Here is a 13489-nt window from a genome sequence, read left to right as displayed (position 1 = left end):
ACTGAATAATGCGAGTAAGTCGCTCGAGCCATTGTTTGCCTGACGACTGTAAATACAGATAGAACTGTGGCTGAATAACGCGCCTCATGAATGTTTCCAATCCAGTACATCATGCCTGAAGATAATCTGCACAACTCCATGTCCGCTAGCATTTCAAAAAGTCACATCATGCGGTAAGAAGAGCGTTCTGATGAGACATGAATCAAAATAAGTAATATAGAAGAGCAAGGAATCAAGATGAATTGAGTCAGTACCCTCACGCAGCCCCCCATACAGGTGCAGTTTCATTGGCCTCGGCGCGAGCTTTGGCTGGTCCATGCAATGCATAGCTAAATGTGGGACAAGCTGGGTCTTCACGCATAATGTCAATATCGTCGACGTTGACCGAAAGACGGAACCCGTTTCCAGCGCGTGGGTACAGTCGATGCTCTTGAAACTCCTCGTATTCTGACTCTTCATCGGACTCGTACCGGTGTCTCTTCCGTGAAGAAGAAGCCGATGGCAATGGTTTCTCAGTATTCTTGGTACTCGGCTTCTCAGAAGTCGTGTCTTTCTCGGTGTGGGAGACCGGTGTTTCGGTTGTCGTAAGTGTCTGGGTGGAAGTTGCTGCTGAAGCTGGGCCAGCTGATATATTTGAGGTGAATAAGAATTTCGACGACTGCAGTTCCTTTAAGTTGCTTGGGAACATCGACAAGGAGGGATTCCGGTCTGATATAGTGACAAGAAGCTCGACGAGACTTGCGTGGGAGAGGCTCGACAAATAACCCCGCCGCTCCTCCGCTGAAAAAAGCTCGCCTCCTACTTCGATCTTGGGACAGGGCACATGGTGATGTATTGGAGCCAATGTCTGAGCTTGTAAATCAGGATTGCTCCTCACAACTGTTGGCTGGACGATGGAAATTTGCACAGGCTTGCATTCCCGGCAGTGCCATTCCTTCTCCACCACGTTCACAACATCAGAGTCGATCGGAGGGTCATGACAGAGTTGATGCCATGCTCGATTACACCCGTCGCAGAATACAATAGCATTACTCCGCGGGCTATGACCTCTTTGGCAATGCATACAGTTGACATACGTCTCCTTCGACTCGCGAAAAACGCGCTTGTGTCTTCGCGCACCTGTAGTTTCTGAGCCATGCGAGGACGTGCCGTTCGCCTTGGAAACGGCTGGAGATGAAGCCGGAGGCACATATAATGACGGTCGGTTCACTTGCCGGCCGGACTTTGTTTGAGTGGCGGTAGGGGCGATGTCGGATTCATCCGAACTGGAGTCACCAGCCCTTATGATGTCTTCGCCGTCACTATCACCACCGCGTCTTCGTTTCCTCGATCTTCTAGACCCATTTGAAGCATTTTTGCGTGAGCGTGGTTTGGGGGTTGCTTTTTGTGGGTTGCCGCCTGGGACCTTTGCAGCCTTCGGGGCTAATGGGACCAGAGGCGCCTTAAGGATAAGAGCCGTAGGCTGTGGTTGGAATGTTGGTTGTATTTGAGATGGCGCTGATGGGACCACAGGAGCCTTAGAGATAAGAGCCGTAGGCTGTAACGGGAGCAGAGGAACCTTTGGGATCAGAGCGGTAGGCTGTGATGGCAATGTTGGTTGTATTTGAGACGGCGCCGATGGCGCCGATGGGCCAGCTGATACTGTTACACTTGGCTTGGGAGCAATAGCAACGGGCTTCTTCAGCCTCGAGGAGCTTTCCTCAGACGTTATAGGGGGTTGGTTGGAAATTGCTGTAGGTGCCAATGTATTGTTCGTATAAGCGAACGGCGCCGTTGGCAGCTCTATGATTGTGGAAGAGGCCTTCATCGTGTTTGGCCTTTGAAAATTCAAACTGTCCAAGCTTGGATCAAAAGTTGAGGTGCCCCAACGGGTAGCGAAGCTATCATTGTTCTGCTGGTCTCCTCTTATGTTACCAGCGATCCGTGCTAGGAGCTCTGTAGTGGCCGCCGAAAGTTTCGGTATTTGCACTTTCCCCCGAACCGTACCTGTCGAACAGCTCGTTTTCGATGATAAATCGATCGAGGAAGGAGGAGTACTATTGGCTGTGTCTCCTTCAACTGTCGAAACTGATGGATGGGGGCTTGAGGTGGTGCTCGATGTTCCGTCTAAAGTAGATGCCAGGGAAGAAGTAGCCCCATTTTGCCGTGACATTCCCCAAATCTAAACTGAATAAGCAATGTTGCACGGGGTATAGATGTGCTTGTCAATCTCTTCAACTTTGATTAATTGCTGTCACTGAGTAGCAAAGGATATGGCAGGGTGAACGGATCCAGATTTATATACTCTCACGTGATTGTAAATTCCTCCCCGCGCAGTTGAGGAATCCCAAGCCCGTAACTTGTTATCGGGTCATCAACCTTGACGATAATCTATTGAAGGCTTGCTGTTATACAATCATTTCATCATTCCTATCAAATATTTCTAAAGCTAAGTACGTCCATGGATTCTTACGGCCGCCGTCGTGCTTCGTCCCCAGTTACAAAGGGATTCGCTCCCTCAGGGACGTGTCCATACTACAATCTCCAATCCCCACATAATCGGAGTTCACCTATGTGTTGGAGATGACTCGCCACATGTCATGACACAATGCCCTCGTTTTTGAGGAGCTCAATCTTGGCTTTATCATAATTGAGGATGTCTTCGAGGATTTCGTCGGTGTGTTGGCCAAGAGTCGGAGGCGGTCTTCGGACTCCAGGAATTGCGTGCGAATACTTAATCGGAGTGTTAACTAATTTGATGGGACCACAAGCTGGATGATCAACTTCTGTAACCATTCCTCGCGCTTGCACTACCCGGACGATCCCATGTCAGTGAATGGCTCCATCTGGTCGTTAGACATCGTCGGATGACTTACCATGAGAATGATTGAGTGTTCCTTGGATGTCATTGATCGCGGCATATGGCATCCCGCTGCCTTCCAGGATCTCGAGCCATTCCTGCGTGGTTTTCTGCTTAACTGTTCTCTCAATCAAGCCATCAAGCTCTTCCCGATGCTTTACTCGGTCGCGGTTGGTGATAAAGCGAGGATCCGTCTTCCATTCGGGGAACCCTAGTCGATCGCATAAGACCCCGAATAGCCTGTCGTTTCCGCCACCAAAAAGAATATCACCATCAAGGGTCTGATAGCTTCGGTAGGGTACAATTGATGCTTGACGCTGCCTGTTAGCGATTTAGAGCTCACCAACTGCCGGTTATCTACCATGTCCATGAACTTACGGTGTGCAGTTCCCCATCTACCCGAGTCCTTCTCTCCACTGATCAGAGCCGAGCTCGCGATATTCGCCAAAGTCGCAACTTGACAATCGCTCAAACAAGCATCGATGTGTTGTCCTTGTCCGGTCCTCATGCGGGCGAGCAAGGCAGCCATGATCGCATTGGATGTATACAACCCTGTTGTCAAATCCGTAACAGCTACACCGACCTTGACTGGATCGCCGTCTCTGCTTCCAGTGATGTGCATGAGTCCCATCTCTGCTTCGACCATGACATCGTACCCAGCTCGGTTACTGTATGGCCCTGTTTGGCCGTACCCTGTGATACTTGCATAGATCAATCTGGGATTGATAGATCGTAGCGTTTCGTAATCGAGACTGTACTTCTTCAGGGTTCCTGGAAGGTAGTTCTCGACTAGGACGTCGCACTCCCTGGCAAGCTTGTGTAAAATCTCGATTCCGGACTTATGAGCAAAGGAAAGGCCGATGGATCTTTTGTTGCGGTTCACCTGGCGCACATGTAAGTTGGACGCTCATCATTTATTCTGGAGGTCACATACAGCCAGAAAATAGGCGCTTTCCCCAGGGCCTTCATGAGACCCATCGGTATACTTCGCGTATGGTGGTCCCCAAGCACGAGTATCGTCACCGCGCACGGGATGCTCCACTTTGATAATATCTGCTCTGGCTCAAAAAGGACCGACGTTAGCAGTTGGTTGCCAGATAACCATTAATGTATTAGCATTCAACATACCCCAGATCTCCGAGAATTTGTGTACAGTATGGCTACGGCGCGTGGTAAGAATCAGTATGGACTCTGGTATCGACCAGAGAGAATAAACAGGGAACTCACTCCAGCCAATACTCTCGTCATGTCAAGCACTCGGATGCCTTTGAGAGGAAGAGTGTCATCGCTTGTAGGGATTGCTGAGAAGCGTCGCCCTTGCGGCGTGCACTTGAGAATAATAGTTCTCGATGGGTACAGCGAAGGCCGACGAGCCATCGCCCGTTGTAACATCCATGCGGCATTCATCTTTCAAGGCTTAGCCACTGCGCATGTATAATAGCACTTAATGGCATATCAATTGGAAAATATCACAATTACTGACAGCCCTCCGTAAGGCAGGCGATGCAGACGTGACCTTGATAACTTGAAGGCCGAAGCCGCTCTTTATGGTTGATCCGGGGATTTCCCCGATGGCCGACGGCAGACCAAGCCGAGGTCAGCTACTGAGCTGTTTCGGCATCTCTTGCCCTTACCTACCATCTTATCACGATAATCGGATCTCGAGCAATTCCCTCTACTTAAAATATGTTCACTGGCCTCGTTGAGTACATTGGGAGTGAGTCCTCTCCATCTATGAAAATATTGTATCGGAAACAAGACTAATTGGGTCTGTTGCACCTTCTAGCGGTTACGTCTCTGGAGCCCCTCGACACCTCGTCAAGTGGGGGCGGGGGAACATCGCTGACCATTTCTGATTGCGAAGAGATCCTCAAAGATGCTCACCTTGGCGACAGTATTAGTGTAAATGGTATGCACTTCACTTGCCCTTGATACTTAGCAACAGCAAGTAATAGCAAAGCTGTTGAAATATCCGGTGTCTTTCTGTCATTCGTCTCATCTGCAAGCGCATCAAAGAGCTTAAGCTTCCCTCGACAATGGAGACCTAATAAACTAATCTATCAAAAGGAACCTGCCTGACAGTAACCGCATTTGATAAGACCTGGTTCAAGGTCGGCGTCGCCCCCGAGACTCTTCGCCGGACAAACCTGGGAGCATTGGAAAAGGGCTCCCGGGTAAATCTTGAGCGGGCCGTTCTGGCAGAGACGCGGATGGGCGGTCACTTCGTACAGGGTCATGTCGACACTGTCGCAAAAATTCTCTCCGTCACTCCGGATCAGAACTCCTTGGTATTCCGACTACAGCCTCGCGATCAGAGTGTAATGAGGTATATCGTGGAGAAGGGCTTTGTCACACTGGATGGAGCCAGCTTGACGGTGACCAAGGCTGTGGATGGGCCAGACGGGTACTTTGAGATCATGCTTATTGCCTACACACAAGAGAAGATTGTGACAGCTGCTAAGAAGCCCGGGGATTATGTCAACGTAGAGATTGACATTGTGGGCAAATACGTCGAAAAGAGTGTCCAGGGTTACTTTGCTGGAACCGCTGGAGGGGACATCAGCATCTTGGAGAAGATGGTGTCTCGCATTGTAGACGAGAAGCTAAGGCGGTGATAAGCACCAAATCAACACAGTCTGACCGTCTTGAATAATGGGATTGCGCTTCAGAACTAACCAGGATGACCTAATTCATAATGTCTTCCATGTATCGTACCTGGGACCATGGAATCGATCACACCATGACAAGACTCTACCGATGCTCATGAACGGGAAGTCGAAGAAGTCAACAGTGGTGCATGTCATACAACACTTCACATACTGTTTGCATAAGACAGGTAGATTTTAAGTATGTCAAGTTCATTATAAGGGCGTAAGGGACGCAATGGTCATCTTATGCACGGCACAATGAGGTGCCTTCAGCGGCATGGGCAGAAGGGTGATCACCACATCTGAGTTCCTATACATTCTTGTTGAGGACACTCGACAAAGGGTATAAATTCGTCCTACCAAAGACACAACTCATATCTGCCTCATAAAACACCATTACTCCAAACTTTTATGCGAAAAAACCGCCTCTTCCGTAGCTACCATAGGTTGAAGGGTTGTATGCGAATCAGCCTCTCCGCCTCATTCTTCCATGGACTCATCGTCATCGTCGTTATCCTGCGCCTGGATTCCCTCTTCATCGTCTTCCAGGTCATCGCTGAGCCAATCATCCTCGTCATCCATATCCACGTCTTCTTCGTCCTCGTCATCTTTGCCGCCCTTTCCTTCAGCTCGAGCTTTGGCCTTCTCCTGCTTCTTCTTCTCAATGTTCTGTCTTTGCTGCTTCTTTCTCTCTTCCTTCTCCTTCTTCTTCTTGGCCCAATTCTTATCCAATGATTTGACCTCCTTTTCTGACTTTCTGATGTAGTCGTGCCACATTATTCTGCCCTCACAAAGACCTTCTTCGACCTTGATTAGACGAAGCTTCAGGCGTGGACCCAGTTCGACGAGCTTGACCGCGCGTTTCTCCACCTCTGGGGCATTGGCTTTCTGGGCCTTCGCTTTCTCGCCGGACTTCATGCGCTGCAATTCTCTTTTTGTCAAGACCTTTTTTGTGGTGCTCTCTGCAATCTCGACCTCAGCATCGGTGTCCAGTTCCGTCTCGCTCGCCGAGGTATAGCCGGCGGCTGATGGGTCAAGAAGATAGTCGGCGGCATCTTCCAACTTCCCCAGGTTTGGGACGGCGGACTTTTTCTTCTCCCGACTGCGAATTTCCTTGGGGTCCAAGCGTCGGATACGCTTCGAGATGCCTGTCTTTTTGGTGCTGATGGCATAATGTCTTAGATTCAAAACATAGGAATCTTCCTCTTCCTCTGATCCGGCGGTAAGTTCGCGATTCAGAAGCATCACACGGCGAATGGAGGAGAGGGGAGTAGCCTGAGGATTGATGGGTGGGAAAAGTGACTGAAAGATAGTTGTTGTAAGGCTCTCTAGACGTTTCGGTACTTTCGAATCCTCAGTAGCATTTGGTGAGTTAAAATTGTTCATCACTAGCAAAGGAGGTGTTTTGTGATCCTGGCCACCACCTCTTGGGCGCTTCAAGGCCTTCTCAACGTCTCTGCACAGAGAATAGCTTTCGACTTTGAAATGAAGGGTCGGACCGCGGGGCGTAAGCGCCAATCGCATGTTAGTATTTCCTGTAGCTGATTTTGAGAAAAGCATAAGATGAGTGACACCCAAAGGGCCCGTCATCGCCGTGTAGTCTCTGAGTCGATTGGATTTCCGTTCCTGAAGTGGCCGATCATCAGTTACTGACTTCAGAAACACGCCAGCCTGCTCGAGGACACGCTTACCTTCAATCGTACAGCTGTATCTGGCTCCATCATCAAACGGACATCGTTGACCAGTTGGCTGACACTGGAACCAACCTGCGAAGCGCCGACTCTGATAACCATAGACTTCGGAGTTTTGCTCATACTGCCTTTGGCGGCGGCAGACGCATTTTGAGCCCGCACATGTGTGCGCTTCTTCGTTCGTGCCTTGGTCATTGTAATAGAAGCCCAGATATGGGAATATTGGGAATAAAAATGAGTCCCAATAGCTTCCTCTGCTGTCTGGACAAGAGTGTGACTTTTCTCTTAGGTCCAGAAAAAAGTAGATTTGTTGGAGCAAAGCCGCGGAGGAGCTCGGATCAACAATTTTGCGGCGCCCAAAAATTATTTTTCTTTACTGATACATAGAAGAGCAGATCAGAAAATCCAACGAAATCTATCGATCAGTGCTTTGAAAATTATCTGACCGCAATGCCGGACGTCAAGAAGCGCAAGATCGCCCACGAGGCTCCAGAACATGAGAGTGACGCCGAATCAACAAGTTCTCAGGAGTCCGTTGCTCAACAACATAATACTGCTGAGACGCAAGATGAAGCGGCGTCCACAGAGACAAGGCCAGCCCCTAAGAGCTTCAAAGATCTAGGGATCATCGATCAATTATGCGAAGCATGTGAAACGATGGGTTACAAGGCTCCTACGCCGATTCAAGTCGAATCGATCCCTTTAGCACTCCAAGGTCGTGACTTGATCGGTTTAGCAGAAACCGGAAGTGGAAAGACTGCGGCTTTTGCTCTTCCTATATTGCAAGGTATGGCTCCATCAGACCTCATAATCCCTTGAACGTCTTGGTTCTACGATCAATGTCTGCTTTCTGGTCGTTCTCGGTATCTGACAAGCCACCCACAGCTCTAATGGAAAAACCACAATCCTTCTTCGGCCTCATCCTCGCACCTACGCGAGAATTGGCCTTTCAGATCTCACAATCCTTTGAAAGCCTTGGCTCTACAATCAATGTTCGATGTGCTGTGATCGTCGGAGGTATGGACATGGTCTCACAGTCGATCGCGCTTGGAAAGAAACCTCATATCATCGTCGCTACGCCTGGTCGGTTGCTAGACCACCTGGAAAACACCAAGGGCTTCTCGCTACGAACTCTTAAATACCTCGTCATGGATGAGGCCGATAGACTTCTTGACATGGACTTCGGCCCCCTTCTCGACAAAATCCTCAAAGTTCTCCCCAGAGAGCGGCGCACATTCCTTTTCTCTGCAACCATGAGTTCCAAGGTCGAGTCGCTGCAACGAGCGTCGCTCTCAAACCCGCTACGCGTGTCTATTTCGTCAAATAAGTACCAGACCGTCTCGACACTCCTGCAGTCATATCTCTTCCTTCCCCACAAACACAAAGATATCTACCTGGTTTACCTCCTCAACGAATTCGCCGGTCAGTCCGCAATTATCTTCACTCGCACTGTTCACGAGACACAGAGAATCAGCTTTCTCCTTCGGTCGCTCGGTTTCGGCGCCATTCCGCTACATGGTCAGCTCTCCCAGTCTGCTCGATTAGGCGCTCTTGGGAAGTTCCGTTCCCGCAGCCGTGATATTCTCGTCGCGACGGACGTCGCCGCCCGTGGTCTTGATATTCCCTCTGTCGACGTCGTGTTGAATTTTGACCTGCCCACCGACTCTAAAACATATGTTCATCGTGTAGGCCGTACGGCCCGTGCGGGAAAGAGTGGTGTTGCTATTAGCTTTGTGACGCAATATGATGTCGAAATCTGGGTACGTATAGAGGGAGCACTTGGGAAGAAGCTCAAGGAGTACGAGTTAGAGAAGGACGAAGTAATGGTCCTGGCTGAGCGTGTCGGAGAGGCTCAACGGCAGGCTATTGTGGAGATGAAGAACTTTGATGAGAAGAGAGGCACCAGGGCCAAGAAATTCGGCAAAGGAAAACGCTCCCGAGATGAGATGGATCAAGAAGAAGGCTAAGGTGGAAGTATAGAATTCAAAAAAGTCGCTAACTACTCATTATGATGCCAATACCCAGACGAGATGACCAGAATTTTCAATGACTTCCTTACATTATCGAATGAATTCTCGAGTGGAGATAAGTAGATGAAAAGTAAAGTACAGCAGCTGATGGATATTCTGCTTCCGGCATAACTCAGAACATGTCATAAATCATTCAGGACAGTCCCTGATATTCTCTATAAATTTAGACCGAGTGGTCGACTTTTCCTTGACGCAGAAGTCGCTAGACCATCATTGTGTCGTGGTTTAGTTCCTACTCAAAAGTCCCCGTTACCGCACTACCGTCGATATCAGACCTGCATTTCCAGGCTGACTTTTGAGTGCACCAATGCTCGAAAGAGACTTTAGGTTTGATTGGAGGATTGGTAATTTAAGAAGCCTGCAAGATTTCTTTGACGCTACCGGCATCCCGAACGGCATTGGCAACGCGAGTAGCGAGGTCGTCGGCTTCCGATCGGCTTGCGGCCTCAGCGTAGACACGCACCGCATCTTCCGTGCCACTTGCACGGGCAAAGCTTCGTCCCTTGTTGTAGCGGGACTGCAGGGAATCGATCTTTGCCTGGAGTCCGGGGGGCGATTCGAGCTTTCGCTCAGCGTCGTAGGCCTTGAAGATTGACCGATCAGCAACCTCCACACGTACAAGCCGTGAAGGGAGATCGGTGTATGTGGCAAGCCATTCCTTGGGGGTCCACCCTTTGTGAGCAAGAATAGCTTCGACGAGGAGCATGTCAGAGATGGCGTCGCCAACCGCTTGGTTAATCAAATCAGTAAGAGCTTGCAGGCACTCAAGCGAACGCTGCTGCGCCGGAGACTGCGGCTCTGTATTCTTAATGGTCTTCAACGCATTCTCTGAGAAAGTGATAGTGCCGTGTCCATTAGCTTCAAAGTAGACGCCAACATCGAACCGGAGGGCAGCGTGGTGGAGATGTTTTACACCAGTATTAGTGCAAATGGATGGGAGTTTGAGAACTTTCTCTATGTACTCGGTGCTCGATCCGTTGGCATAAGCAGTCTGAACGACGCCGATCTTGAGTTTCTGAGCAATTCCGGCGCTGCGGGCGAGGTCACCAATGAAGGAAGCGGCAAGAGTGGCGATGCGGTCGCCGTCCAACAGCCGAAATACATTGCCTTCGTCAAGGAAATAGTAAACAATACGATCGGCGTCACCATCCAGAGACGCGCATCGATCCAGAACAGAAGCCTTGGACGATGGCGGGGCACGCTGCTTGGTCTTGACATAATCGGCGCCGCACTGATACAATGATTAGTACGCGGGAATTGAAGGGTGTCACGGAAGTTGCTTACTTCGAAGTTGAGACTGTCAGGATTGATGACATCGTCATTTACAATCTTGATGTCGAGACCAGTGTCCTCGGGCAGATACTTGATGAGCTCCCTCAACTTAGGTCCGCCGACGCCGTTTGCACAATCAACAGTCAGAGAGCCCTTGACCTTGACGCCTCTCATGACCCTCTTAAAAGCTTCTGCAAGTTTTTCGTAATATCCTTGCTCAGTAGGCTCTCCATACTCGTATTGCGTTCCGAGAGTGTTCTTGCACCGGACGACGTAATGCAGTTGGGGAGTGGTCATATACTTCATATCGATGAACTCGGCCTCCGTGGCAGCGAGTGCAGCACTGAGGACGCTGACGAGTCGCGAACCGGATGCACGAGTATCCCGGGCGAAAACAACACGAGCAGGGTTCTCCATGCTGACATCGATCTCCTTGATCAATTCGTCGTAAACGTCACCAATGTTTTCCAGCGGAGCATTCGCGAGTTTTGTGGCGTATGCTTCCCATTCAGCCTAGTGAAACGAAGAGTCAGCATCAGGGGAATATCTGTTTGTCGAAGAGGAGGCCTACTTCCAACATTTCACCCTATTTTATATCAATACGTCAGCAAATTTCACCTTTCATAGCCCCGTTGAAAGTTCCATTAGAGCTCACCATTGGGTCAACCAATTTGACACCGTTGTCCTCCGCAGGATTGTGGCTCGCAGTGACCATGACGCCAATCCATTGTCCGCTCAACTTCTTGGAGCGAAGTGTTGCAAGCAAACCTACAGCATAAACAACCGTGTTGAGGAGGTCACTGCGATAAACCGTCCATTAGAGCTGCCACACGCCGATCGTGGGGTATGGTGGAGGCGGGGTTGATTTGTTCCTGAGAAAACAAAACAGACTTACGCTTTCATACGGAACTGTAGCAATAGATTTCAGGTCAGCTTATGCAAGCGTAGAGATAGCTGGGAGAGGTCCAACATACGCCAGCGGTGCCATATTGGAAGATCTTGCCCTCTGGCTTTGCATACTGCAAGGCCGCCTCTGAGATAGCTTTGCGAACGGCTGGAGACGCCATTGTTTGCGGCGCGGAACCTGGCCAAAGACGTGTTGGGAAGCCCTAAATTCTATGAAACGGGAGTGATGAGGTGTCGCTGAACCTTGATGAGATACAGCCAGGACAAGAGTAGTTAGAAAAGATGGGTTACAGAAAAAGAGGGCCAGCCGGTTATTAAAAAGTTGTCAGTCGCAACTTGCACGAGGGGAGCGGACTGGCCTGACAGCCTTAGGCCACTTTAGCTCCTCTTTCCTTGCTGCCCGCAATGCTCAAGCGGTGAGCCAAAGAAATAGCGTGGTAGGCGCGGTTTCACAGCAACATCAGGTACTCTACTCACACCTGGTTATTACTGGCTACTGCTAACTTGAAAATAAAGTTTGGTTGAAGCAAAGGAGTGAAAGAAAGTAAGGGGAACGAGAAAAAAATTGTCTCGGATTTTTGTCATCATTATTATTGCAAAACTCTACATGAAACATTATGCATTTTACGATGGGCTTATGCAAATTTGGCATCTGTGCTGAGGGATCCACAGCATAACTGCCGAGATCAGGAGAGTCCGTCACTGGATCATGCTTTCAGTCTGCGGCTTGAGACATCATTCTGGATGTCTTTGATCAAATACCTATTAGAGTCGATGCATCAGAGTCGAACTTACTTTTGACGAGCGGATGGTCATCTGATGGGCACTTACATATACCACCATGCGGTGGGAATGACTGTTCCAAGATGCCACAAACTGTGAGCATCAATAAGCCCGTGCCAAGGAGGAAAGTCCTGCAATTCGAGACTCATGGCCAACATAATCCACACCACAATCATTCCAGGCCAGGCCATCCAGGCTTTGCCTTGCTTCTGATACCGGACGATGCTGAACCCTGTCCAGAGTATATTTTGGATGGCTCCAACCACGACGTTTGCAATCATGTTGTAAGTGTAATCCCATGACCAAAAACTGAGATAGCATACGTGCATGGTGTATAGAAGAACGCAGATTGTGGTCGTTAGACGGCGTAGAGTCGGCTTGTAACGGGGTTTTCCTTGGTCAAGGCGCAGTATCCTAATTATAGCAAGGTATAGCCCGTACATCACGTTTGCGCCAGCTCCGAAATAGTCTAACTTTTCTGTGAGAGGGAAATCCCTTGTATGGAATAACATGCTGAATGTCCAGCACGCCAACCCGCAGTAACCGAAAGTCAGGTAATATGGCCGCAGGGAATGCCATGCTGGGATTGTTTCTTTGATTCGAGCGATGCCATTCCAGTGAGCGAGAAGGTTGAGGAGAGAAAAAAGGACAGAGAAGGGCTCCTGCATGCCGAGAATCCTGCGAAAGGGCCATTTTCCATGAAATTGTACCACTGGATTCAACATCGGAGGGTCGCGGGCAAGCCGGCGGTCCGTTACTACATGTTGACAAGTGTAATCGCACTCTGCTGGACAGGTCCATAAGAGAAGGCGCAGATGGAGTGCTGTAAGAGAACCAATCAGCATGAACGAAAGCGACGTAGACTGGCTAGACATACGAATGACGGAATCGCCATCTCGACAATTTTCAGCCTGACAGATCTTTTTGACAATGAGTTCGATGTTTTGAGTCTTCCAGGCGTTGTTATTGAGGAAACGATACCTTGACACATTCTTTGAAATCAGGTAGGTGATCACCCAAGGAAGCAGTCGACCTCCCTATTAGAGAAGCAATGAGAAACGCGAGAAAGTACAAACAAAGCTTACTCTTGGCCGAGCGCAGAACCATAGTGCTATGTGTGCATGGAGTACACTGCAGAGCTGGAGTGCCTAAGCTTAAGGGGAGAGCTGTGAGTTTGACGCGTTGAGGCAGAGGATCGGAGATGAGTCTTGGCAATTCATCTACGGAGTACGGGAGTAGGTATCTACAGGAACTGGATTCTGGAAAAGGAAGGTAGGATATCCCCGCGTACTTGGTGACAATTGTATAACAGCTTTTGTT

At 49.4% G+C, this 13489-nt stretch overlaps 7 protein-coding genes across 7 annotated transcripts; 2 read left to right on the top strand and 5 right to left on the bottom strand.

Moving 5' to 3' along the window:
* Positions 1-256: 256 nt before the first annotated feature.
* Aspvir_006559 (integrator complex subunit 12) lies at positions 257-1807 on the bottom strand (the record flags this gene model as incomplete). The annotated part of the gene is made up of 1 exon (XM_043269754.1): positions 257-1807. One exon carries the CDS (start codon positions 1805-1807, stop codon positions 257-259), a length of 1551 nt encoding a protein of 516 aa, XP_043125689.1.
* A 770-nt stretch (positions 1808-2577) lies between these two features.
* On the bottom strand, positions 2578-4246 carry Aspvir_006558 (CaiB/BaiF CoA transferase family protein; the record flags this gene model as incomplete). Its single annotated transcript, XM_043269753.1, has 6 exons — positions 2578-2789; positions 2856-3149; positions 3218-3722; positions 3774-3897; positions 3968-3999; positions 4067-4246. 6 exons carry the CDS (start codon positions 4244-4246, stop codon positions 2578-2580), a joined length of 1347 nt encoding a protein of 448 aa, XP_043125688.1.
* A 279-nt stretch (positions 4247-4525) lies between these two features.
* Positions 4526-5454, top strand: Aspvir_006557 (riboflavin synthase; the record flags this gene model as incomplete). The annotated part of the gene is made up of 3 exons (XM_043269752.1): positions 4526-4556; positions 4626-4748; positions 4907-5454. The coding sequence occupies 3 exons, from the start codon at positions 4526-4528 to the stop codon at positions 5452-5454; spliced, it is 702 nt and encodes a 233-aa protein (XP_043125687.1).
* Positions 5455-5967: 513 nt separating this feature from the next.
* On the bottom strand, positions 5968-7373 carry Aspvir_006556 (Brix domain-containing protein; the record flags this gene model as incomplete). The annotated part of the gene is made up of 2 exons (XM_043269751.1): positions 5968-7113; positions 7179-7373. The coding sequence occupies 2 exons, from the start codon at positions 7371-7373 to the stop codon at positions 5968-5970; spliced, it is 1341 nt and encodes a 446-aa protein (XP_043125686.1).
* A 255-nt stretch (positions 7374-7628) lies between these two features.
* Positions 7629-9145, top strand: rrp3 (RNA-dependent ATPase RRP3; the record flags this gene model as incomplete). The annotated part of the gene is made up of 2 exons (XM_043269750.1): positions 7629-7965; positions 8064-9145. 2 exons carry the CDS (start codon positions 7629-7631, stop codon positions 9143-9145), a joined length of 1419 nt encoding a protein of 472 aa, XP_043125685.1.
* A 412-nt stretch (positions 9146-9557) lies between these two features.
* Positions 9558-11547, bottom strand: agm1 (phosphoacetylglucosamine mutase PCM1; the record flags this gene model as incomplete). Its single annotated transcript, XM_043269749.1, has 5 exons — positions 9558-10439; positions 10493-10993; positions 11136-11280; positions 11376-11389; positions 11455-11547. 5 exons carry the CDS (start codon positions 11545-11547, stop codon positions 9558-9560), a joined length of 1635 nt encoding a protein of 544 aa, XP_043125684.1.
* Positions 11548-12093: 546 nt separating this feature from the next.
* Aspvir_006553 (PGAP3/PER1 family protein) lies at positions 12094-13276 on the bottom strand (the record flags this gene model as incomplete). The annotated part of the gene is made up of 5 exons (XM_043269748.1): positions 12094-12148; positions 12218-12992; positions 13047-13089; positions 13151-13206; positions 13255-13276. The coding sequence occupies 5 exons, from the start codon at positions 13274-13276 to the stop codon at positions 12094-12096; spliced, it is 951 nt and encodes a 316-aa protein (XP_043125683.1).
* Positions 13277-13489: the final 213 nt, after the last annotated feature.

The sequence above is a fragment of the Aspergillus viridinutans genome, assembly GCF_018404265.1.
Source record: "Aspergillus viridinutans IFM 47045 DNA, scaffold_4, whole genome shotgun sequence".
NCBI classification, from domain to species: Eukaryota; Fungi; Ascomycota; class Eurotiomycetes; order Eurotiales; family Aspergillaceae; genus Aspergillus; species Aspergillus viridinutans.
Note: the sequence above shows the minus strand (reverse complement) of the source record. Positions and strands in the feature narration are given on the sequence as shown.